The sequence below is a fragment of the Pleurodeles waltl genome, chromosome 1_2 (assembly GCF_031143425.1).
Source record: "Pleurodeles waltl isolate 20211129_DDA chromosome 1_2, aPleWal1.hap1.20221129, whole genome shotgun sequence".
In the NCBI taxonomy this organism is placed as follows: Eukaryota; Metazoa; Chordata; class Amphibia; order Caudata; family Salamandridae; genus Pleurodeles; species Pleurodeles waltl.
This window is the reverse complement of record NC_090437.1, coordinates 1298932046-1298957595: the sequence shown is the minus strand read 5'-3', so window position 1 is coordinate 1298957595 and position 25550 is coordinate 1298932046. Positions and strand designations below refer to the sequence as shown.

The following is a 25550-nucleotide window of genomic DNA, read 5'->3' as shown; positions in this document are numbered from 1 at the left end:
CACCCTGGCATTCAGATAAGTCCCTTGTAACTGGTACTTCTAGTACCAAGGGCCCTGATGCCAAGGAAGGTCTCTGAGGGCTGCAGCATGTCTTATGCCACCCTAGAGACCCCTCACTCAGCACAGACACACTGCTTACAAGCCTGTGTGTGCTAGTGAGAACAAAATGAGTAAGTCGACATGGCACTCCCCTCAGGGTGCCATGCCAGCCTCTCACTGCCTATGCAGTATAGGTAAGACACCCCTCTAGCAGGCCTTACAGCCCTAAGGCAGGGTGCACTATACCATAGGTGAGGGTACCAGTGCATGAGCACTGTGCCCCTACAGTGTCTAAAACAAAACCTTAGACATTGTAAGTGCAGGGTAGCCATAAGAGTATATGGTCTGGGAGTCTGTTTTACACGAACTCCACAGCACCATAATGGCTACACTGAAAACTGGGAAGTTTGGTATCAAACTTCTCAGCACAATAAATGCACACTGATGCCAGTGTACATTTTATTGTAAAATACACCACAGAGGGCACCTTAGAGGTGCCCCCTGAAACTTAACCGACTATCTGTGTAGGCTGACTAGTTTTAGCAGCCTGCCACAAACCGAGACATGTTGCTGGCCCCATGGGGAGAGTGCCTTTGTCACTCTGAGGCCAGTAACAAAGCCTGCACTGGGTGGAGATGCTAACACCTCCCCCAGGCAGGAATTGTCACACCTGGCGGTGAGCCTCAAAGGCTCACCTCCTTTGTGCCAACCCAGCAGGACACTCCAGCTAGTGGAGTTGCCCGCCCCCTCCGGCCAGGCCCCACTTTTGGCGGCAAGGCCGGAGAAAATAATGAGAAAAACAAGGAGGAGTCACTGGCCAGTCAGGACAGCCCCTAAGGTGTCCTGAGCTGAAGTGACTCTAACTTTTAGAAATCCTCCATCTTGCAGATGGAGGATTCCCCCAATAGGGTTAGGATTGTGACCCCCTCCCCTTGGGAGGAGGCACAAAGAGGGTGTACCCACCCTCAGGGCTAGTAGCCATTGGCTACTAACCCCCCAGACCTAAACACGCCCTTAAATTTAGTATTTAAGGGCTACCCTGAACCCTAGAAAATTAGATTCCTGCAACTACAAGAAGAAGGACTGCCTAGCTGAAAACCCCTGCAGAGGAAGCCCATAAGACGACAACTGCCTTGGCTCCAGAAACTCACCGGCCTGTCTCCTGCCTTCCAAAGATCCTGCTCCAGCGACGCCTTCCAAAGGGACCAGCGACCTCGACATCCTCTGAGGACTGCCCCTGCTTCGAAAAGACAAGAAACTCCCGAGGACAGCGGACCTGCTCCAAGAAAGGCTGCAACTTTGTTTCCAGCAGCCTTGAAAGAACCCTGCAAGCTCCCCGCAAGAAGCGTGAGACTTGCAACACTGCACCCGGCGACCCCGACTCGGCTGGTGGAGATCCGACGCCTCAGGAGGGACCCCAGGACTACTCTGATACTGTGAGTACCAAAACCTGTCCCCCCTGAGCCCCCACAGCGCCGCCTGCAGAGGGAATCCCGAGGCTTCCCCTGACCGCGACTCTTTGAACCTAAAGTCCCGACGCCTGGGAGAGACCCTGCACCCGCAGCCCCCAGGACCTGAAGGACCGGACTTTCACTGGAGAAGCGACCCCCAGGAGTCCCTCTCCCTTGCCCAAGTAGAGGTTTCCCCGAGGAATCCCCCCCTTGCCTGCCTGCAGCGCTGAAGAGATCCCGAGATCTCTCATAGACTAACATTGCGAACCCGAAGCTGGTTTCTACACTGCACCCGGCCGCCCCCGCGCTGCTGAGGGTGAAATTTCTGTGTGGACTTGTGTCCCCCCCGGTGCCCTACAAAACCCCTCTGGTCTGCCCTCCGAAGACGCGGGTACTTACCTGCAAGCAGACCGGAACCGGGGCACCCCCTTCTCTCCATTCTAGCCTATGTGTTTTGGGCACCACTTTGAACTCTGCACCTGACCGGCCCTGAGCTGCTGGTGTGGTGACTTTGGGGTTGCTCTGAACCCCCAACGGTGGGCTACCTTGGACCAAGAACTGAACCCTGTAAGTGTCCTACTTACCTGGTAAAACTAACAAAAACTTACCTCCCCCAGGAACTGTGAAAATTGCACTAAGTGTCCACTTTTAAAACAGCTATTTGTCAATAACTTGAAAAGTATACATGCAATTTTTATGATTTGAAGTTCCTAAAGTACTTACCTGCAATACCTTTCGAACAAGATATTACATGTTAAATTTGAACCTGTGGTTCTTAAAATAAACTAAGAAAAGATATTTTTCTATACACAAACCTATTGGCTGGATTTGTCTCTGAGTGTGTGTACCTCATTTATTGTCTATGTGTATGTACAACAAATGCTTAACACTACTCCTTGGATAAGCCTACTGCTCGACCACACTACCACAAAATAGAGCATTAGTATTATCTATTTTTACCACTATTTTACCTCTAAGGGGAACCCTTGGACTCTGTGCATGCTATTCCTTACTTTGAAATAGCACATACAGAGCCAACTTCCTACAGATGTACTCTTAAAAAATCAAAATCGTAACCTAGTGCATGCAATATGAGCAGTATGAATAGTAATTATTATGCAAATCAACAAAATAGTGGCAAGTTTTCTCAGAAGTGGAAATAACATATAATACTGGGAAATATTGTTGAAATTGTAAAGCTTTGTTTATAAAAAAATACCTCTTTGGCCAAATAAACTAATCTTAGATGGCTAATTTGAGTTTCACAGGTGGTTCACCCGTGCATACCTCGTCTGAATAACAGAGCCAATGTTCAGTAAAATAGCAGCATTTGTTATTTTTGGCTGCACTTTCAAGCAGATCAGCCACCAAGTAAAGGTTAAACGTACCTCCTGTTGACCTTAAGCAAAGAAAGCTGTTAGGGTTCTGCATGGCCTTTGGCTCTAGTCTCTGGTATAAAGTTCCTCCCTAACTCTTGTCTTAGTTTCTATAACATACCTGATTATTGTTGACACTTTTACAATAAACAATTAGCAGAAAATGCATTTGCACCCTTTTACTTATTTGCGTTCATTGGAACCATGCTTATTGTGCTAAACAATCATGAAGAAAGTGAAATTAGCAACTCCCATAAAGCTTTGTTCATTATTTAAAATGATCACAAGAATATAGTTTCTGATTCATTCAAAATAACATGAATATTAAAGCAGACTCAATTACCCTGTTGCAGTGAATAAATGTGCATTACATTTTTCAAAATGTGTGTTCAAGTAATCAGCATATAAAATTAAAGAAGCATGATACCTAAAAAGACAAAATACGATAATTTTAACATGTGTTTGAGGAAAAAGGTTTGGAGTTGGACTGACATAGATAGATAGGTGTAGCTAAAAGGAATAGTGGCGTGGTCACAACAAAAAAGGGGGTAGAAGTTGACAAATTGTGATAGGTTTCTGAGTAAACAAAATGGCGTCAAGTGTATAGCCGGCAGAGTGGGTAGGCCCCCAACTATCTGATTCATCCCTCAATACCTTTATAGTGCCATCTAAACTGGTGGTACCCTGAGCAGAATCATTATTAAAATAGAAATTGAAATTACCAAGAACAGGATGTTGGAAGAAGACAAAACATAAGTATCCTAGAAGGCTGTCATATTATCATGGAAGATTACCCTTAATCCAGGAGAGTGCTATACTAAGGTGCCAGTTAAAAAGACATAGGCATTCACTTTTAAGGAGATTAACATGCCTCCAACTCCATCAATACCAGTCGGGGTCAATATTACAATTCTTTAAAGAGAATGGCTGTAACCCCGCCCGGTCTTGGTTTCTGAGCTTTCCTAATAATCCTGAGAGCCGTTATAAATGACACTTGCTATATCAGGTCTGATGTCCTTGTGAAGCGAGGTTTCCAGTATAAATGGGACACCTGCAAGATGATTAGATTAAAACATCCATAGTTTAAATTTGTGTTTTACTAATCACCCGGCACTCAAAACAAGGCAATCGGTTTTATTAACCGAAATCTGTTCACAATTAAGGAATTCCTGGATAGGGTCCGAAAAGATAATAAAAGTGTGTGTATTGCAAGCAAAAATTAGTTTAATTAATAAGATAGAACGGTGAACATAGCATAGCAGTCTTACCTTTCAGGGTGACGGCATTCAGCTTGAGGCTGGAGTCTATGGCATTGTGCTTTAAAGAGCACTGAGGTTCTTACCTTTGGCGTACCAATCAGTCAATTGTAGAGTGTGCCGCTATGATCCCTGGGAGAATCTGGGCACTGGGGTGTGATGTCTCTGTAGAAGAGCCGGGTCTTGAGTCCCTTCCTGAAGGGTGGGAAAGATGCAGCCCTCCTCAGTGGGTGGGCGTGGTTATACCAGTAATGCAGTCTTCTCAACACATGTCCATAACTGAGGAGTATATAAGACCACTAACTAGGTTAGCCACTCCTTTCCTTACCAGAAGGCTCCCCTTCAGTAGATGGCTACTGGGAAATTATTAAAATATATAATTATAGCGCGTGTGGCTAACAAAACCAAAGGTCAAATCCCAATCTGAGAAGACAACCAACAATATAAACAGCCAGGCACCTCCTCTAAAATAGCCCACAAAAGAAGGGGTTGCCTAATGCTTGGCCCCCAGAACAGGTGCAACAAAAAGCCCCCTAGAAAAAGAAGTCTGCACATGGTCCCTGGTTAGGTCACAGCCTACCAGATAGCACAGCTGTCTAGGTAAGCGACTGACATCTTGCGGAGTTTCAGAAAGTTTGCCTCGGGATGCACTCTGTCCATCGCTTGCCATTGACTTTGTGGTTTGTAACTTATGTTTTCTTGCTTCCTATTTGCTGTCTTTGTTCGTTTTAGGGTGTTCAGGTTCAGTTTGTCAGGCCCCAAGAGAAAGCCATGACTGGACACTTCCATAAACTCCTGTTCAGTTAACAGGCTTTAAGTCTTGTTCTTATCTGTCTTGTTTGCTGGGCTTTAAAAGACTGAGATCAAATATCAATCTGTGTTTTTGTGGGAGCCTGTTTATTTAGGTTTGCTCTCTGCAGACTTCAAAGTAACAGCCTTTATAGGAAAGAGGAATGCAGCATATTTTCTACATGGAGCCTGCTTGAGCTCTTTATTTGATTTTACACATATCCATCTAAAAAAGTATCTAATTCTTCATCTGCCCAAAACATTTGCATGTTTTATGCAAATTCTTTCTTCTTTGGCAAGTCCATTTGATTTGTGAAACTGCCTTCTTAGGGACAAAGTACAGAACACCATTTCAGTCTCAGCATCATCCTAACATAAAGTGATCTTGGGCAATTGACACTGTTTATGGCACATTTACTGTCAAGCGCATTCACTGTCAAGTACAGGATAAGATGTTTTTAAAGGTAAGTGCCAGCCAAATAGTAACACAGTTTAACAATGCTTGGTTTTCACTTTGATGTGTAAAGCATATGCTTTATTTCTGACGTCTGTGTCAACTTGTTTTGTGGAGCTGGATAAGTTTAAACCGTTTGGTGCTCATTACAGAACGGAACAGTGGTGGTGTGCTGAGGACATGCCTGTTACTTCCTCTGCACATGACCATCAAATCCATCTGCTGCTTGCAGCAAAGGGATCTGATTTTTCTACCGACAACCTCAGGAGCTGGGAAAGAGCTTTCCCAGCTCCCAAGGCTGTTATTAATTTTCCTTGAAATGACAAGCAGCACACATGGCGCGTCAACATCATCTCAACCAATGGGCTTGTTTCACTTTCTTTGCCTCATTTCTCACGGGCTAACTCAACCCCATCTCCCCCCCTGAGCACTGAGGCAGACGGGAGAGGTGCCCAAAGCAGAGTCAGCCTAAAAATGTGAGGAAATGTGATTTATTTAGGTACATTTGAGGTTTGCAGGGGATTCTGGGTAAGAAAACATTGGAGGATCTACGCAAGCCACACCTCCTGGACTCCCCCCTGGTGTATAGTTTTCAGAAATGTCTGAGTTTGGTATGTTTCTCTAGATAGCTTCAAGCCCGGGACCAAAAACGCAGGATACCCCTTGCAAAACCAGGCTTTGTGATAATTTTCTCCACAATACGTTTTGGGCCTTTCCCTGTCACAGGCACTAGGCCTACCCACACAAGTGAGTTAAAAACCTTTTAGGGAGACTTGGGGAAATGACGAGTGGGTGGAAGTTTGTGGTTCCCCGCGAATTCCAACACTTTCCATCACCGAAATGTTCAGAAAATGTGTTTTTTAGACACATGTTAAGATTTGCAAAATGATTGTGGGTAACAGAACCTGGTGAGAGACACACAAGTCAACCCATCCTGGATTCCACTGGGTGTCTAGTTTTCAAAAATTTACAGGTTGGCTAGGTTTTCCTAGGTGCTGGCTTAGCTAGGACTCGTCATCCACATGTAGGTACATTGCCAATGAAGGCTCAGTTTTCAGTGGAAAAATGTGATATGTCTTTGTTGCGTTTGGGGCTATTATTTTTATCGGGAGACTTAAAGGAACATAGAATAGTAGAACAAGTGTTTTTGCCAATTGTTTTTTTCTGCATTTGCACCTTCCAAATTTAAGACTGTAAAAAAAAAAAAAAAAAAAAAGTATTTTTGAGAAATGGTCTCTAATTCACATGCTAGTATGGTTAGCCACAAATTCAGAGATGTGCAAATAACCACTGCTTCTAAACTCCATATCTTGTGCCCATTATGGAAAAACATAGGTTTCCTTGATACCTATTTTTCACTATTTATGTTTCATAAAAAAACTGCTGTATACCCAGTACACAATGGAAACCATTGCAAGGTGCAGCTCAGTTATTGGTTTTCTTTACCTCGGGTAAAATGCCAAAGCTGTGTTGAAAAATTTGGTTGGGGGGGGGGGGGGGCGGGGGGCTTGGGGTGGGAGAGGAAATGGACTAGCAGCAAAGGGTTTAAAGGCGATTTTTAGGTTGAACATAAGCGTGCAATCTACTTTATGCTTTAGTTCACTTCTGTGGGCTTAAAGCCATTTAATTTGTTTGTTTCAGTGTCGTTTAAAAATTTGTGCTTGCTAGAGGTCAATCATGCCGCACTGTTTCTGTAAACAAGGCTGTAAATCAGGCTGTTACCTTGGTCACATTTTTGTTTTTTTAGTCAGCATTTTACTCGTCTCCCCTCCCCGTAACCTGAATGCACAGGGTTAAACCGTTAACAAAACAGGTGCCACGCTTCACTTTTCAGCATGATGCTGAGTCATTGGGGATGTGTTGAATTCAGGATTACAGGGTGCAGTACCTTATGTGGCCAAAAGCGGTCACAAGGATCACATAATGACAGCTTGTGGTACTGCACCCCATTCCCTGGTATTATAAGTGTAAAAGCGTTAGTGTAACTGTAAGGAAATGCCTCCTTGGCATGGTTACCCCCTGACTTTTTGCCTTTGCTGATGCTAAGTTTTGATTTGAAAGTGTGCTGAGGCCTGCTAACCAGGCCCCAGCAACAGTGTTCTTTCCCTAACCTGTACTTTTGTTTTCACAATTGGCACACCCTGGCATCCAGGTAAGTCCCTTGTAACTGGTACCCCTGGTACCAAGGACCCTGATGCCAGGGAAGGTCTCTAAGGGCTGCAGCATATCTTATGCCACCCTGGGGACCCCTCACTCAGCACAGACACTCTGCTTGCCAGCTTGTGTGTGCTGGTGAGGACAAAACGAGTAAGTCGACATGGCACTCCCCTCAGGGTGCCATGCCAACCTCACACTGCCTATGCAGTATAGATAAGTCACCCCTCTAGCAGGCCTTACAGCCCTAAGGCAGGGTGCACTATACCATAGGTGAGGGCACCAGTGCATGAGCACTGTGCCCCTACAGTGTCTAAGCAAAACCTTAGACATTGTAAGTGCAGGGTAGCCATAAGAGTATATAGACCGGGAGTCTGTCAAACACGAACTCCACAGCACCATAATGGCTATACTGAAAACTGGGAAGTTTGGTATCAAACTTCTCAGCACAATAAATGCACACTGATGCCAGTGTACATTTTATTGTAACATACACCCCAGAGGGCACCTTAGAGGTGCCCCCTGAAACCTTAACCAACTACCCGTGTAGGCTGACTGGTCTTAGCAGCCTGCCACACTCGAGACATGTTGCTGGCCACATGGGGAGAGTGCCTTTGTCGCTCTGTGGCTAGTAACAAAGCCTGCACTGGGTGGAGATGCTTATCAACTCCCCCTTGCAGGAGCTGTAACACCTGGCGGTGAGCCTCAAAGGCTCACCCCCTTTGTTACAGCACCACAGGGTATTCCAGCTAGTGGAGTTGCCCGCCCCCTCCGGCCACGGCCCCACTTTTAGCGGCAAGGCCGGAGGAGATAATGAGAAAAACAAGGAGGAGTCACTGACCAGTCAGGACAGCCCCTAAGGCAACCTGAGCTGAAGTGACTCTGACTTTTAGGAATCCTCCATCTTGCAGATGGAAGATCCCCCCAATAGGGATAGGAATGTGACCCCCTCCCCTTGGGAGGAGGCACAAAGAGGGTGTAGCCACCCTCAGGGCTAGTAGCCATTGGCTACTGCCCTCCCAGACCTAAACACACCCCTAAATTCTGTATTTAGGGGCTCCCCTGAACCTAGGAACTCAGATTCCTACAACCTAAGAAGAAGAGGACTGCTACGCTGAGAAACCCTGCAGAGAAGACGGAGACACCAACTGCTTTGGCCCCAGCTCTACCGGCCTGTCTCCCCACTTCAAAAAGACACTGCTCCAGCGACGCTTTCCCCAGGACCAGCGACCTCTGAATCCCCAGAGGACTGCCCTGCTCTAGAAGGACCAAGAAACTCCAGAGGACAGTGTAAAGAAATGGCTCCCTGTTGCAGTTACCCCCCACTTTTTGCCTGATACTGATGCTGACTTGACTGAGAAGTGTGCTGGGACCCTGCTAACCAGGCCGCAGGACCAGTGTTCTTTCACCTAAAATGTACTTTTGATTCCACAATTGGCACACCCTGGCATCCAGATAAGTCCCTTGTAACTGGTACCTCTGGTACCAAGGGCCCTGATGCCAGGGAAGGTCTCTAAGGGCTGCAGCATGTATTATGCCACCCTAGAGACCCCTCACTCAGCACAGACACACTGCTTACCAGCTTGTGTGTGCTAGTGAGAACAAAATGAGTAAGTCGACATGGCACTCCCCTCAGGGTGCCTTGCCAGCCTCTCACTGCCTATGCAGTATAGGTAAGACACCCCTCTAGCAGGCCTTACAGCCCTAAGGCAGGGTGCACTATACCATAGGTGAGGGTACCAGTGCATGAGCACTGTGCCCCTACTGTGTCTAAGCAAAACCTTAGACATTGTAAGTGCAGGGTAGCCATAAGAGTATATGGTCTGGGAGTCTGTTTTACACGAACTCCACAGCACCATAATGGCTACACTGAAAACTGGGAAGTTTGGTATCAAACTTCTCAGCACAATAAATGCACACTGATGCCAGTGTACATTTTATTGTCAAATACACCCCAGAGGGCACCTTAGAGGTGCCCCCTGAAACTTAACCGACTATCTGTGTAGGCTGACTGGTTCCAGCAGCCTGCCACACTAGAGACATGTTGCTGGCCCCATGGGGAGAGTGCCTTTGTCACTCTGAGGCCAGTAACAAAGCCTGCACTGGGTGGAGATGCTAACACCTCCCCCAGTCAGGAGCTGTAACACCTGGCGGTGAGCCTCAAAGGCTCACCCCTTTGTCACAGCCCAGCAGGGCACTCCAGCTTAGTGGAGTTGCCCGCCCCCTCCGGCCACGGCCCCCACTTTTGGCGGCAAGGCTGGAGGGAACAAAGAAAGTAACAAGGAGGAGTCACTGGCCAGTCAGGACAGCCCCTAAGGTGTCCTGAGCTGAGGTGACTCTAACTTTTAGAAATCCTCCATCTTGCAGATGGAGGATTCCCCCAATAGGATTAGGGATGTGACCCCCTCCCCTTGGGAGGAGGCACAAAGAGTGTGTACTCACCCTCAGGGCTAGTAGCCATTGGCTACTAACCCCCCAGACCTAAACACGCCCTTAAATTTAGTATTTAAGGGCTCTCCCTGAACCTAGAAATTATATTCCTGCAACAACAAGAAGAAGGACTGCCTAGCTGAAAACCCCTGCAGAGGAAGACCAGAAGACAACAACTGCCTTGGCTCCAGAAACTCACCGGCCTGTCTCCTGCCTTCCAAAGAACTCTGCTCCAGCGACGCCTTCCAAAGGGACCAGCGACCTCTGAATCCTCTGAGGACTGCCCTGCTTCGACTACGACAAGAAACTCCCGAGGACAGCGGACCTGCTCCAAAAAGACTGCAACTTTATCCAAAGGAGCAGCTTTAAAGAACCCTGCAATCTCCCCGCAAGAAGCGTGAGACTTGCAACACTGCACCCGGCGACCCCGATTCGGCTGGTGGAGAACCAACACCTCAGGGAGGACCCCCGGACTACTCTACGACTGTGAGTACCAAAACCTGTCCCCCCTGAGCCCCCACAGCGCCGCCTGCAGAGGGAATCCCGAGGCTTCCCCTGACCGCGACTCTCTGAAACCTAAGTCCCGACGCCTGGAAAAGACCCTGCACCCGCAGCCCCCAGGACCTGAAGGACCGGACTTTCACTGCAGAAGTGACCCCCAGGAGTCCCTCTCCCTTGCCCAAGTGTAGGTTTCCCCGAGGAAGCCCCCCCTTGCCTGCCTGCAGCGCTGAAGAGATCCCTTGATCTCTCATTGACTTCCATTGCGAACCCGACGCCTGTTCTATCACTGCACCCGGCCGCCCCCGCGCCGCTGAGGGTGAAATTTCTGTGTGGGCTTGTGTCCCCCCCGGTGCCCTACAAAACCCCCCTGGTCTGCCCTCCGAAGACGCGGGTACTTACCTGCTGGCAGACTGGAACCGGGGCACCCCCTTCTCTCCATTGAAGCCTATGCGTTTTGGGCACCACTTTGAACTCTGCACCTGACCGGCCCTGAGCTGCTGGTGTGGTAACTTTGGGGTTGCTCTGAACCCCCAACGGTGGGCTACCTTGGACCAAGAACTGAACCCTGTAAGTGTCTTACTTACCTGGTAAAACTAACAAATACTTACCTCCCCCAGGAACTGTGAAAATTGCACTGTGTCCACTTTTAAAATAGCTATTTGTGAATAACTTGAAAAGTATACATGCAATTGAAATGATTCAAAGTTCCTAATGTACTTACCTGCAATACCTTTCAAACAAGATATTACATGTTAAATTTGAACCTGTGGTTCTTAAAATAAACTAAGAAAAGATATTTTTCTATAACAAAACCTATTGGCTGGATTTGTCTCTGAGTGTGTGTACTTCATTTATTGTCTATGTGTATGTACAACAAATGCTTAACACTACTCCTTGGATAAGCCTACTGCTCGACCACACTACCACAAAATAGAGCATTAGTATTATCTCTTTTTACCACTATTTTACCTCTAAGGGGAACCCTTGGACTCTGTGCATGCTATTCCTTACTTTGAAATAGCACACACAGAGCCAACTTCCTACATTGGTGGATCAGCGGTGGGGTACAAGACTTTGCATTTGCTGGACTACTCAGCCAATACCTGATCACACGACAAATTCCAAAATTGTCATTAGAAATTGATTTTTGCAATTTGAAAAGTTTTCTAAATTCTTAAAAGTCCTGCTAGGGCCTTGTGTTAGTCCCTGTTAGCATTTTCTTTTAGAGTTTAAAAGTTTGGTAAAAGTTTGAATTAGATTCTAGAACTAGTTTTAGTTTCTTTAAAAGTATTCCAACTTTTAGAAGCATAACGTCTAATACAGATGTGAATGTGGTGGAACTCGACACCACACCTTACCTCCATCTACAGATGAGAGAGCTAAGGTCACTCTGTAAACTAAAGAAAATAGCAATGGGCTCCAGACCTTCCAAACTACAGCTCCAGGAGCTGTTGGCAGAGTTTGAAAGAGCCAACCCCTCTGAGGATGGCAACACAGAGGATGATGATAGTGACTTGGAGGGTGATTCCCCCCCACCAGTCCTATCTAGGGAGAACAGGGCTTCTCAAGCCCTGACTCCACAAATAATAGTCAGAGATGCTGGTTCCCTCACAGGAGGGACCAACAACTCTGAAATCACTGAGGATAACTCCAGTGAAGAGGACATCCAGTTAGCCAGGATGGCCAAAAGATTGGCTTTGGAAAGACAGATCCTAGCCATAGAAAGGGAAAGACAAGAGATGGGCCTAGGACCCATCAATGGTGGCAGCAACATAACTAGGGTCAGAGATTCTCCTGACATGTTGAAAATCCCCAAAGGGATTGTAACTAAATATGAAGATGGTGATGACATCACCAAATGGTTCACAGCTTTTGAGAGGGCTTGTGAAACCAGAAAAGTGAACAAATCTCACTGGGGTGCTCTCCTTTGGGAAATGTTCACAGGAAAGTGTAGGGATAGACTCCTCACACTCTCTAAAAAAGATGCAGAATCTTATGACCTCATGAAGGGTACCCTGATTGAGGGCTTTGGATTCTCCACTGAGGAGTATAGAATTAGATTCAGGGGGGCTCAAAAATCCTCGAGCCAGACCTGGGTTGATTATGTTGACTACTCAGTGAAAACACTGGATGGTTGGGTAACTGGAAATGAAGTGTATGACTATGTTGGGCTTTATAATTTGTTTATGAAAGAACACATTTTAAGTAACTGCTTCAATGAAAAGTTGCATCAGTATCTGGTAGACCTAGGTCCAATTTCTCCCCAAGAATTGGGAAAGAAGGCAGACCACTGGGTCAAGACTAGGGTAACCAAAACTTCCACTGGGGGTGACCAAAAGAAAGGGGTTACAAAGCCTCCCCAGGAGAAAGTGGGTGACACTAGAAACAAAGAAAAAGAGTCCCCTGTAGGCCCCCAAAAACCAGACCAGGTGGGTGGGCCCAGAGACACAACCCAAAACAAAGGTGGGTACCAGGGTAATGGCTGGGATGCCACTAAGGCATGGTGCCATAACTGTAAACAGACAGGGCACCACACCAAGGACACTTCTTGTCCCAAAAACAAACCCCCTAGCAAAATCCCAGGGGTGACCAGTGTAGCCATTGGGGATGACTCCTCAGATGAGGAGGTCTTCATAGCCTTCAACTGGAAAAAGGGCCCAACAGGTGAGTTGGAGATTCCAGAGGGAAGTAGACACTTCCACCACCTACTGGTGAATGGAATCCCAGCCACTGCCCTGAGAGACACTTGTGCCAGTCACACTATTGTGCATGACAGGCTGGTGTTCTCAAACCAGTACATCCCAGGTGAGATGGCCAGAGTAAGAGTTAGCCCAGACAGGGTCACTGATAGGCCTGTGGCTTTTGTGCCCATAGAAGTGGGTGGGACTTTTAGCTGGAGAAGGGTGGTAGTCAGTACAGACCTCCCCCTTGATTGTCTCCTTGGAAATGACTACCCAGAGGTTAGTCAGAGCCCAAGAGAGGAACTGGTCCAGTGCCAGTCCTCTCCCAAGGATTCTGGAGTGCCTGCCTCTGCAGTAAATGCAAGTAGGCCCCAGAAGAAAAAGAAAAGGAAACAGAATAGGAAAGGTGGACAACCTTTAGCCAAGGTTCCAGCAAGCCAATGAGATTCTGCTCCAGTAGGGGAGAACTCCAAAAGTGGCTCTGATAAAGATCAACCTGACCCACAAGAAGTCCTGGCTAGTCAGGCAACTGTTAAGTCTGAGTGGGTGGCTCCTCAGCTAACAGAAGAAAGAGTGGAAGAAGGGTGTTTACTACAAGATGTGGTAACCCCCCACTCTAATACAGCAGACAGGCACCCTGAACCCAAAGAAGCCTGTAACTTAGCCCCTTCCCTTGTAGGTGAAGAGGTAAAGGTGTGGTTCTGGGCACTGATAGCTGTCAGTGGCCTCTGCTGGGTGTTAGCCTTTATGGCTGCACTATCCTTGGCATGGTGGTCTGACCCCATGCCAAATAGCAAGTTAGGCCCCCTGACCCTGTTGGTCATGGTGGGGTTACTCCAGCTCTGGGTAACCTCTTTGGGTAAGCTAGGGGTGACCCTGGCTAAGATAAGATTAGCAGAGGTGGATACCTCTAACCCCAAAATAGAGAGAATGGGTGAAGACATAAAAAGCACAGACAAGAGGCAGTTCAGACTAGGTCCTATCACTGTGGAAGTGGGTCAGTTCCCCAGAGGGAATGACCTGAACAGGAGGATGTAAGGCAGAGTAGGCCCTGCAACAAACCAGCCTATTTCCTCTACTCTTCCTCGCCTGACAGACTAGGAAGACTCTCCCAGCTTTGGCTGAGTCTCCTGGCCTGTGGGCTGGGGGGGGGCTTGTGTAAAGAAATGGCTCCCTGTTGCAGTTACCCCCCACTTTTTGCCTGATACTGATGCTGACTTGACTGAGAAGTGTGCTGGGACCCTGCTAACCAGGCCCCAGCACCAGTGTTCTTTCACCTAAAATTTACTTTTGATTCCACAATTGGCACACCCTGGCATCCAGATAAGTCCCTTGTAACTGGTACCTCTGGTACCAAGGGCCCTGATGCCAGGGAAGGTCTCTAAGGGCTGCAGCATGTATTATGCCACCCTAGAGACCCCTCACTCAGCACAGACACACTGCTTACCAGCTTGTGTGTGCTAGTGAGAACAAAATGAGTAAGTCGACATGGCACTCCCCTCAGGGTGCCATGCCAGCCTCTCACTGCCTATGCAGTATAGGTAAGACACCCCTCTAGCAGGCCTTACAGCCCTAAGGCAGGGTGCACTATACCATAGGTGAGGGTACCAGTGCATGAGCACTGTGCCCCTACTGTGTCTAAGCAAAACCTTAGACATTGTAAGTGCAGGGTAGCCATAAGAGTATATGGTCTGGGAGTCTGTTTTACACGAACTCCACAGCACCATAATGGCTACACTGAAAACTGGGAAGTTTGGTATCAAACTTCTCAGCACAATAAATGCACACTGATGCCAGTGTACATTTTATTGTAAAATACACCACAGAGGGCACCTTAGAGGTGCCCCCTGAAACTTAACCGACTATCTGTGTAGGCTGACTGGTTCCAGCAGCCTGCCACACTAGAGACATGTTGCTGGCCCCATGGGAAGAGTGCCTTTGTCACTCTGAGGCCAGTAACAAAGCCTGCACTGGGTGGAGATGCTAACACCTCCCCCAGGCAGGAGCTGTAACACCTGTCGGTGAGCCTCAAAGGCTCACCCCTTTGTCACAGCCCAGCAGGGCACTCCAGCTTAGTGGAGTTGCCCGCCCCCTCCGGCCACGGCCCCCACTTTTGGCGGCAAGGCTGGAGGGAACAAAGAAAGCAACAAGGAGGAGTCACTGGCCAGTCAGGACAGCCCCTAAGGTGTCCTGAGCTGAGGTGACTCTAACTTTTAGAAATCCTCAATCTTGCAGATGGAGGATTCCCCCAATAGGATTAGGGATGTGACCCCCTCCCCTTGGGAGGAGGCACAAAGAGGGTGTACTCACCCTCAGGGCTAGTAGCCATTGGCTACTAACCCCCCAGACCTAAACACGCCCTTAAATTTAGTATTTAAGGGCTCTCCCTGAACCTAGAAACTAGATTCCTGCAACAACAACAAGAAGGACTGCCTAGCTGAAAACCCCTGCAGAGGAAGCCCAGAAGACAACAACTGCCTTGGCTCCAGAAACTCACCGGCCTGTCTCCTGCCTTCCAAAGAACTCTGCTCCAGCGACGCCTTCCAAAGGGACCAGCGACCTCTGAATTCTCTGAGGACTGCCCTGCTTCGACGACGACAAGAAACTCCCGAGGACAGCGGACCTGCTCCAAAAAGACTGCAACTTTATCCAAAGGAGCAGCTTTAAAGAACCCTGCAATCTCCCCGCAAGAAGCGTGAGACTTGCAACACTGCACCCGGCGACCCCGATTCGGCTGGTGGAGAACCAACACCTCAGGGAGGACCCCCGGACTACTCTACGACTGTGAGTACCAAAACCTGTCCCCCCTCAGCCCCCACAGCGCCGCCTGCAGAGGGAATCCCGAGGCTTCCCCTGACCGCGACTCTCTGAAACCTAAGTCCCGACGCCTGGAAAAGACCCTGCACCCGCAGCCCCCAGGACCTGAAGGACCGGACTTTCACTGCAGAAGTGACCCCCAGGAGTCCCTCTCCCTTGCCCAAGTGGAGGTTTCCCCGAGGAAGCCCCCCCTTGCCTGCCTGCAGCGCTGAAGAGATCCCTTGATCTCTCATTGACTTCCATTGCGAACCCGACGCCTGTTCTATCACTGCACCCGGCCGCCCCCGCGCCGCTGAGGGTGAAATTTCTGTGTGGGCTTGTGTCTCCCCCCCCCGGTGCCCTACAAAACCCCCCAGGTCTGCCCTCCGAAGACGCGGGTACTTACCTGCTGGCAGACTGGAACCGGGGCACCCCCTTCTCTCCATTGAAGCCTATGCGTTTTGGGCACCACTTTGAACTCTGCACCTGACCGGCCCTGAGCTGCTGGTGTGGTAACTTTGGTGTTGCTCTGAACCCCCAACGGTGGGCTACCTTGGACCAAGAACTGAACCCTGTAAGTGTCTTACTTACCTGGTAAAACTAACAAATACTTACCTCCCCCAGGAACTGTGAAAATTGCACTGTGTCCACTTTTAAAATAGCTATTTGTGAATAACTTGAAAAGTATACATGCAATTGAAATGATTCAAAGTTCCTAGTGTACTTACCTGCAATACCTTTCAAACAAGATATTACATGTTAAATTTGAACCTGTGGTTCTTAAAATACACTAAGAAAAGATATTTTTCTATAACAAAACCTATTGGCTGGATTTGTCTCTGAGTGTGTGTACTTCATTTATTGTCTATGTGTATGTACAACAAATGCTTAACACTACTCCTTGGATAAGCCTACTGCTCGACCACACTACCACAAAATAGAGCATTAGTATTATCTCTTTTTACCACTATTTTACCTCTAAGGGGAACCCTTGGACTCTGTGCATGCTATTCCTTACTTTGAAATAGCACATACAGAGCCAACTTCCTACAGACAGCGGCTCTGTTCACCCAAGACTGCAACTTTGTTTCCAAAGAAGCAACTTCAAGACAACTGCGTTTCCCGCCGGAAGCGTGAGACTTGCTACTCTGCACCCGACGCCCCCGGCTCGACTTGTGGAGAAACAACACTTCAGGGAGGACTCCCCCGGTTCCAGTCTGCCAGCAGGTAAGTACCCGCGTCTTCAGAGGGCAGACCAGGGGGGGTTTGTAGGGCACCGGGGGGGGGCACAAGTCCACACAGAAAGTACACCCTCAGCAGCACGGGGGCGGCCGGGTGCAGTGTGCAAACAAGCGTCAGGTTTGTAATTGAAATCAATGGGAGACCAAGGGGTTTTTTCAGCGATGCAGGCAGGCAAGGGGGGTGCTCCTCAGGGTAGCCACCACATGGGCAAGGGAGAGGGCCTCCTGGGGGTCACTCCTGCACTGGAGTTCCGATCTTTCAGGGCCTGGGGGCTGCGGGTGCAGAGTCTTTACCAGGCGTCGGGATCTGGGAGTCAGGCAGTCTCGGTCAGGGGGAGCCTCGGGATTCCCTCTGCAGGCATCGCTGTGGGGGCTCAGGGGGGACAACTCTGGCTACTCACGGTCTCGTAGTCGCCGGGGAGTCCTCCGTGCAGTGTTGTTTGTTCACAAGTCGAGCCGGGGGCGTCGGGTGCAGAGTAGCAAGTCTCATGCTTCCGGCGGGAAACACAGTTGTTTTAAAGTTGCTCCTGTGAAACAAAGTTGCAGTCTTGGGTGAACAGAGCCGCTGTCCTCTGGAGTTTCTTGGTCCTTCTAGAGCAGGACAGTCCTCTGAGGATTCAGAGGTCGCTGGTCCCTGGGGAGAGCGTCGCTGGAGCAGTGTCTTCAGAAGTGGGGAGACAGGCCGGTAGAGCTGGGGCCAAAGCAGTTGGTGTCTCCGTCTTCTCTGCAGGGTTTTTCAGCTTAGCAGTCCTCTTCTTCTTAGGTTGCAGGAATCTGAGTTCCTAGGTTCAGGGGAGCCCCTAAATACAGAATTTAGGGGTGTGTTTAGGTCAGGGAGGGCAGTAGCCAATGGCTACTAGCCATGAGGGTGCCTACACCCTCTTTGTGCCTCCTTCCAAGGGGAGGGGGTCACATTCCTATCCCTATTGGGGGGATCCTCCATCTGCAAGATGGAGGATTCCTAAAAGTCAGAGTCACTTCAGCTCAGGTTGCCTTAGGGGCTGTCCTGACTGGTCAGTGACTCCTCCTTGTTTTTCTCATTATCTCCTCCGGCCTTGCCGCCAAAAGTGGGGCCGTGCCCGGAGGGGGCGGACAACTCCACTAGCTGGAATGCCCTGTGGTGCTGTAACAAAGGGGGTGAGCCTTTGAGGCTCACCGCCAGGTGTTACAGTTCCTGCAAGGGGGAGGTGATAAGCATCTCCACCCAGTGCAGGCTTTGTTACTAGCCACAGAGTGACAAAGGCACTCTCCCCATGTGGCCAGCAACATGTCTCGAGTGTGGCAGGCTGCTAAAACCAGTCAGCCTACACAGGTAGTTGGTTAAGGTTTCAGGGGGCACCTCTAAGGTGCCCTCTGGGGTATATGTTACAATAAAATGTATACTGGCATCAGTGTGCATTTATTGTGCTGAGAAGTTTGATACCAAACTTCCCAGTTTTCAGTGTAGCCATTATGGTGCTGTGGAGTTCGTGTTTGACAGACTCCCAGACCATATACTCTTATGGCTACCCTGCACTTACAATGTCTAAGGTTTGGCTTAGACACTGTAGGTGCACAGTGCTCATGCACAGGTGCCCTCACCTATGGTATAGTGCACCCTGCCTTAGGGCTGTAAGGCCTGCTAGAGGGGTGACTTATCTATACTGTATAGGCAGTGTGAGGTTGGCATGGCACCCTGAGGGGAGTGCCATGTCGACTTACTCGTTTTGTCCACACCAGCACACACAAGCTGGCAAGCAGTGTGTCTCTGCTGAGTGAGGGGTCCCCAGGGTGGCATAAGATATGCTGCAGCCCTTAGAGACCTTCCCTGGCATCAGGGCCCTTGGTACCAGGGGTACCAGTTACAAGGGACTTACCTGGATGCCAGGGTGTGCCAATTGTGAAAACAAAAGTACAGGTTAGGGAAAGAACACTGGTGCTGTGGCCTGGTTAGCAGGCCTCAGCACACTTTCAAATTAAAACTTAGCATCAGCAAAGGCAAAAAGTCAGGGGGTAACCATGCCAAGGAGGCATTTCCTTACACTCTAGACTTTTTTTGTCATTCTACCATCCTGTAATTTCCTCTCCAGTGAGTAGACCTCTTTAGTTCTCTCTTCAGTCGGTATCCTGGTCTTTCCAGCCTGTACAGTTGTACCTGCAGTGGGACATAATCCTAGTTATTAACTGAGAATAAGCGGGCTGCTTCATAGCATTTCTGAAGATTTGGGAGTGTTATTCCTCCTTTATTAGTTGATTATTGCAATATATTCAGTGGTGTAAAGTCTGTACCATCTGTAGAAGGCTAGCTCACTTTATGGTGTGCATTGATGGTATTAAACCCCATACTGAGTCCAGCCAACCTTTACTGATAGTGAAAAGGTGTCCAAATTGCAAAAGCTCTTATCTCTAGGAGTTGCTCAGATGAACAGCTAAAGCTTATCTAGGAGGAATGTACATCACGTGCAATACCACAGTAGTCCGAGAGTAACTCTCACACAAGTAAGAACCATACAAGTGTTGCAAAACCAACGAGTCTTTATTACAGCACTACTACTAGACTAGCATTGGTATATCTCCCTTTGAAGAAATCTACACACAATGCACACATAAAATAACCAGCAGAAATAGCATAAAATGTACACGACTGTATGGGGGGGCCAAACCATATACTAAGTATGTGGAAAGTGAAATAGTGAGCCCCACCAAAGTGAGTCTGGTGGTTAGTGTGGAGCAGGGAAAGGATTAAAACACCATAGGGAAGCACAGTAAGTATCCCCAGCAACCAAGTGCAGAGTGGTTATTTACCTACTCGGCCCTGGTAGAGCTCGGAATATGTGCATTTCAGGACCCTTCACAGTCGAATCCTAGAAGACCAACAGACAAAAGGAAGGTTGGAGTGTGCCCCCACCCCAGGATACCCAGAAGACAGGAGTACCTTCACCAGGGGACTCAGATTCATGGGGGGTTGAGGCTGTCGGAAACACTCACTGAAGTCAGTGGAGTCCTCCAATTGTTGTGCTGCTGTCAAGACACTTGGACCAGGCCAGTAGAACCCAGGGACGGATTCTGTACGTATAAGTCCTGAAAAGGAAGAGGGCAGAGTCAGGCCCCTTGGAGTTGCCCAGGTGGTACTACAACCATGTCGGACCTCACTAGTGAGTGGAAGCTCGAGTACTATCACACAGCGAAGAATAGTAAGTGACCGCTAAAATTACCAGTGACTAATTAATTGAAGCATTTCTCCTCATCTACTTTTGTAAGTTGTGATTCACTATTCTTGGCACACATGGATTCAGATGTAGGTCCTGAACCTGTGTCTTAGCCTACCTTGCCACATATAACGCAGTGCTGGATGGTAATGTGTGAATTATTTAAAACTATCGGTAATTGTTCTGACACATTTGTTTCCACCATTTTCATTTCTGCTGTTACAGTCCAGGACCAACTAAATGCTTGTGGTTTGCTTTCTACTATTCCAAATGCTCAGCAGCTGTATCCATATCATCATACTTTCTTTTTCACCTTCCTGTACCTGCAGGTTTGACTGCTTTAGTTATGATAAATACATGTGCATTAGTGATGTGTTCTGATTGTGCAACCTTGATTTGACATGAACGAGGATAATTTAGCCTTTTTTACTTTAGGGGTACTTTGAAATGGATTGGACAGAAGACTCTGACAAATATGAGGAGCCAACACATAAAAAGCCAAGACTGGATTCCAGGGCAGATAACAATGGGCAGGTGAGATGTAAAATGAAACTTTTGCTGGCAGTATGTTCAATACAAAATAACTTTTGTTAAAATAGTAAGATCCACATGAACGGGAAAATAACCCTTGTCAAATGTAGTGAATGTAGTTGTAAACTTCCAACAGAAAACTTACAGAACAGTGATATCTGCATCAGCCTTCACCTATAGTATGAATGCTTCCTGCAGTTAAATTGAATACACTAAAACTGCTCTTTTTCAGGTCCATTAAGCACAACTGTTTGTAGACACCTGTGAGGGGATATGGACGACTGAACTTGCCCCGACAAATAAACAGTGTAGGAAGTTGGCTCTGTATGTGCTATTTCAAAGTAAGGAATAGCATGCACAGAGTCCAAGGGTTCCCCTTAGAGGTAAAATAGTGGTAAAAAGAGATAATACTAATGCTCTATTTTGTGGTAGTGTGGTCGAGCAGTAGGCTTATCCAAGGAGTAGTGTTAAGCATTTGTTGTACATACACATAGACAATAAATGAGGTACACACACTCAGAGACAAATCCAGCCAATAGGTTTTTATATAGAAAAATATCTTTTCTTAGTTTATTTTAAGAACCACAAGTTCAAATTCTACATGTAATAGCTCATTCGAAAGGTATTGCAGGTAAGTACTTTAGGAACTTCAAATCATCAAAATTGCATGTATACTTTTCAAGTTATTCACAAATAGCTGTTTTAAAAGTGGACACTTAGTGCAATTTTCACAGTTCCTAGGGGAGGTAAGTATTTGTTAGTTTTACCAGGTAAGTAAGACACTTACAGGGCTTAGTTCTTGGTCCAAGGTAGCCCACCGTTGGGGGTTCAGAGCAACCCCAAAGTCACCACACCAGCAGCTCAGGGCCGGTCAGGTGCAGAGTTCAAAGTGGTGCCCAAAACACATAGGCTAGAATGGAGAGAAGGGGGTGCCCCGGTTCCGGTCTGCTTGCAGGTAAGTACCCGCGTCTTCGGAGGGCAGACCAGGGGGGTTTTGTAGGGCACCGGGGGGGACACAAGTCCACACAGAAATTTCACCCTCAGCGGCGCGGGGGCGGCCGGGTGCAGTGTAGAAACAAGCGTCGGGTTCGCAATGTTAGTCTATGAGAGATCTCGGGATCTCTTCAGCGCTGCAGGCAGGCAAGGGGGGGGTTCCTCGGGGAAACCTCCACTTGGGCAAGGGAGAGGGACTCCTGGGGGTCACTTCTCCAGTGAAAGTCCGGTCCTTCAGGTCCTGGGGGCTGCGGGTGCAGGGTCTCTCCCAGGCGTCGGGACTTTAGGTTCAAAGAGTCGCGGTCAGGGGAAGCCTCGGGATTCCCTCTGCAGGCGGCGCTGTGGGGGCTCAGGGGGGACAGGTTTTGGTACTCACAGTATCAGAGTAGTCCTGGGGTCCCTCCTGAGGTGTTGGATCGCCACCAGCCGAGTCGGGGTCGCCGGGTGCAGTGTTGCAAGTCTCACGCTTCTTGCGGGGAGCTTGCAGGGTTCTTTAAAGTTGCTGGAAACAAAGTTGCAGCTTTTCTTGGAGCAGGTCCGCTGTCCTCGGGAGTTTCTTGTCTTTTCGAAGCAGGGGCAGTCCTCAGAGGATGTCGAGGTCGCTGGTCCCTTTGGAAGGCGTCGCTGGAGCAGGATCTTTGGAAGGCAGGAGACAGGCCGGTGAGTTTCTGGAGCCAAGGCAGTTGTCGTCTTCTGGTCTTCCGCTGCAGGGGTTTTCAGCTGGGCAGTCCTTCTTCTTGTAGTTGCAGGAATCTGATTTTCTAGGGTTCAGGGTAGCCCTTAAATACTAAATTTAAGGGCGTGTTTAGGTCTGGGGGGTTAGTAGCCAATGGCCACTAGCCCTGAGGGTGGGTACACCCTCTTTGTGCCTCCTCCCAAGGGGAGGGGGTCACAATCCTAACCCTATTGGGGGAATCCTCCATCTGCAAGATGGAGGATTTCTAAAAGTTAGAGTCACTTCAGCTCAGGACACCTTAGGGGCTGTCCTGACTGGCCAGTGACTCCTCCTTGTTTTTCTCATTATTTTCTCCGGCCTTGCCGCCAAAAGTGGGGCCTGGCCGGAGGGGGCGGGCAACTCCACTAGCTGGAGTGTCCTGCTGGTTTGGCACAAAGGAGGTGAGCCTTTGAGGCTCACCGCCAGGTGTGACAATTCCTGCCTGGGGGAGGTGTTAGCATCTCCACCCAGTGCAGGCTTTGTTACTGGCCTCAGAGTGACAAAGGCACTCTCCCCATGGGGCCAGCAACATGTCTCGGTTTGTGGCAGGCTGCTAGAACTAGTCAGCCTACACAGACAGTCGGTTAAGTTTCAGGGGGCACCTCTAAGGTGCCCTCTGTGGTGTATTTTACAATAAAATGTACACTGCCATCAGTGTGCATTTATTGTGCTGAGAAGTTTGATACCAAACTTCCCAGTTTTCAGTGTAGCCATTATGGTGCTGTGGAGTTCGTGTTTGACAGACTCCCAGACCATATACTCTTATGGCTACCCTGCACTTACAATGTCTAAGGTTTTGTTTAGACACTGTAGGGGTACCATGCTCATGCACTGGTACCCTCACCTATGGTATAGTGCACCCTGCCTTAGGGCTGTAAGGCCTGCTAGAGGGGTGTCTTACCTATACTGCATAGGCAGTGAGAGGCTGGCATGGCACCCTGAGGGGAGTGCCATGTCGACTTACTCGTTTTGTCCTCACTAGCACACACAAGCTGGCAAGCAGTGTGTCTGTGCTGAGTGAGAGGTCTCCAGGGTGGCATAAGACATGCTGCAGCCCTTAGAGACCTTCCTTGGCATCAGGGCCCTTGGTACTAGAAGTACCAGTTACAAGGGACTTATCTGGATGCCAGGGTCTGCCAATTGTGGATACAAAAGTACAGGTTAGGGAAAGAACACTGGTGCTGGGGCCTGGTTAGCAGGCCTCAGCACACTTTCAATTGTAAACATAGCATCAGCAAAGGCAAAAAGTCAGGGGGCAACCATGCCAAGGAGGCATTTCCTTACACAACCCCCCCCCAAACGAAAGAGGATGAGACTAACCTTTCCCAAGAGAGTCTTCATTTTCTAAGTGGAAGAACCTGGAAAGGCCATCTGCATTGGCATGGGCAGTCCCAGGTCTGTGTTCCACTATGAAGTCCATTCCCTGTAGGGAGATGGACCACCTCAACAGTTTAGGATTTTCACCTTTCATTTGCATCAGCCATTTGAGAGGTCTGTGGTCAGTTTGAACTAGGAAGTGAGTCCCAAAGAGGTATGGTCTCAGCTTCTTCAGGGACCAAACCACAGCAAAGGCCTCCCTCTCAATGGCACTCCAACGCTGCTCCCTGGGGAGTAACCTCCTGCTAATGAAAGCAACAGGCTGGTCAAGGCCATCATCATTTGTTTGGGACAAAACTGCCCCTATCCCATGTTCAGAGGCATCAGTCTGCACAATGAACTGCTTAGAATAATCTGGAGCTTTGAGAACTGGTGCTGAGCACATTGCTTGTTTCAGGGTGTCAAAGGCCTGTTGGCAGTCCACAGTCCAGTTCACTTTCTTGGGCATTTTCTTGGAGGTGAGCTCAGTGAGGGCTGTCACAATGGATCCATATCCCTTCACAAACCTCCTGTAGTACCCAGTCAAGCCAAGGAATGCCCTGACTTGAGTCTGGGTTTTTGGAGCTACCCAGTCCAGAATAGTCTGGATCTTGGGTTGGAGTGGCTGGACTCGGCCTCCACCTACAAGGTGGCCCAAGTAAACCACAGTTCCCTGCCCTATCTGGCATTTGGATGCCTTGATAGAGAGGCCTGCAGATTGCAGAGCCTTCAAAACCTTCTTCAGGTGGACCAGGTGATCCTGCCAGGTGGAGCTAAAGACAGCAATATCATCAAGATAAGCTGTGCTAAAGGACTCCAAGCCAGCAAGGACTTGATTCACCAACCTTTGGAAGGTGGCAGGGGCATTCTTTAAACCAAAGGGCATAACAGTAAACTGATAATGCCCATCAGGTGTGGAGAATGCTGTTTTCTCTTTTGCTCCAGGTGCCATTTTTATTTGCCAGTACCCTGCTGTCAAGTCAAAGGTACTTAAGAATTTGGCAGCACCTAATTTGTCTATGAGCTCATCAGCTCTTGGAATTGGATGAGCATCTGTCTTGGTGACAGAATTGAGCCCTCTGTAGTCCACACAAAACCTCATCTCTTTCTTTCCATCTTTGGTGTGAGGTTTGGGGACTAAGACCACTGGGCTAGCCCAGGGGCTGTCAGAGCGCTCAATTACTCCCAATTCCAGCATCTTGTGGACTTCCACCTTGATGCTTTCCTTAACATGGTCAGATTGTCTAAAGATTTTGTTCTTGACAGGCATGCTGTCTCCTGTGTCCACATCATGGGTACACAGGGGTGTCTGACCAGGGGTTAGGGAGAAAAGCTCAGGAAACTGTTGTAGGACTCTCCTACAATCAGCCTGCTGTTGGCCAGAGAGGGTGTCTGAGTAGATCACTCCATCTACTGTGCCATCTCTTGGGTCTGATGACAGAAGATCAGGGAGAGGTTCACTCTCTGCCTCCTGATCCTCATCTGTTACCATCAACAGATTCACATCAGCCCTGTCATGGAAGAGCTTAAGGCGGTTCACATGGATTACCCTCTTGGGGCTCCTGCTTGTGCCCAGGTCCACCAGGTAGGTGACCTGAC

The 25550-nt window shown here is 48.5% G+C and overlaps 1 protein-coding gene across 2 annotated transcripts in view; it reads left to right on the top strand.

The window, feature by feature from the left end:
- Positions 1-25550, top strand: part of LOC138250539 (uncharacterized) — a 277257-nt gene that overhangs the window by 89772 nt on the left and 161935 nt on the right. For both annotated transcript variants that reach the window (XM_069205518.1, XM_069205526.1), the window contains exon 4: positions 20792-20890. In XM_069205518.1, coding sequence (XP_069061619.1) covers positions 20792-20890 — 99 coding nt within the window. The remainder of the gene's footprint in view (positions 1-20791; positions 20891-25550) is intronic.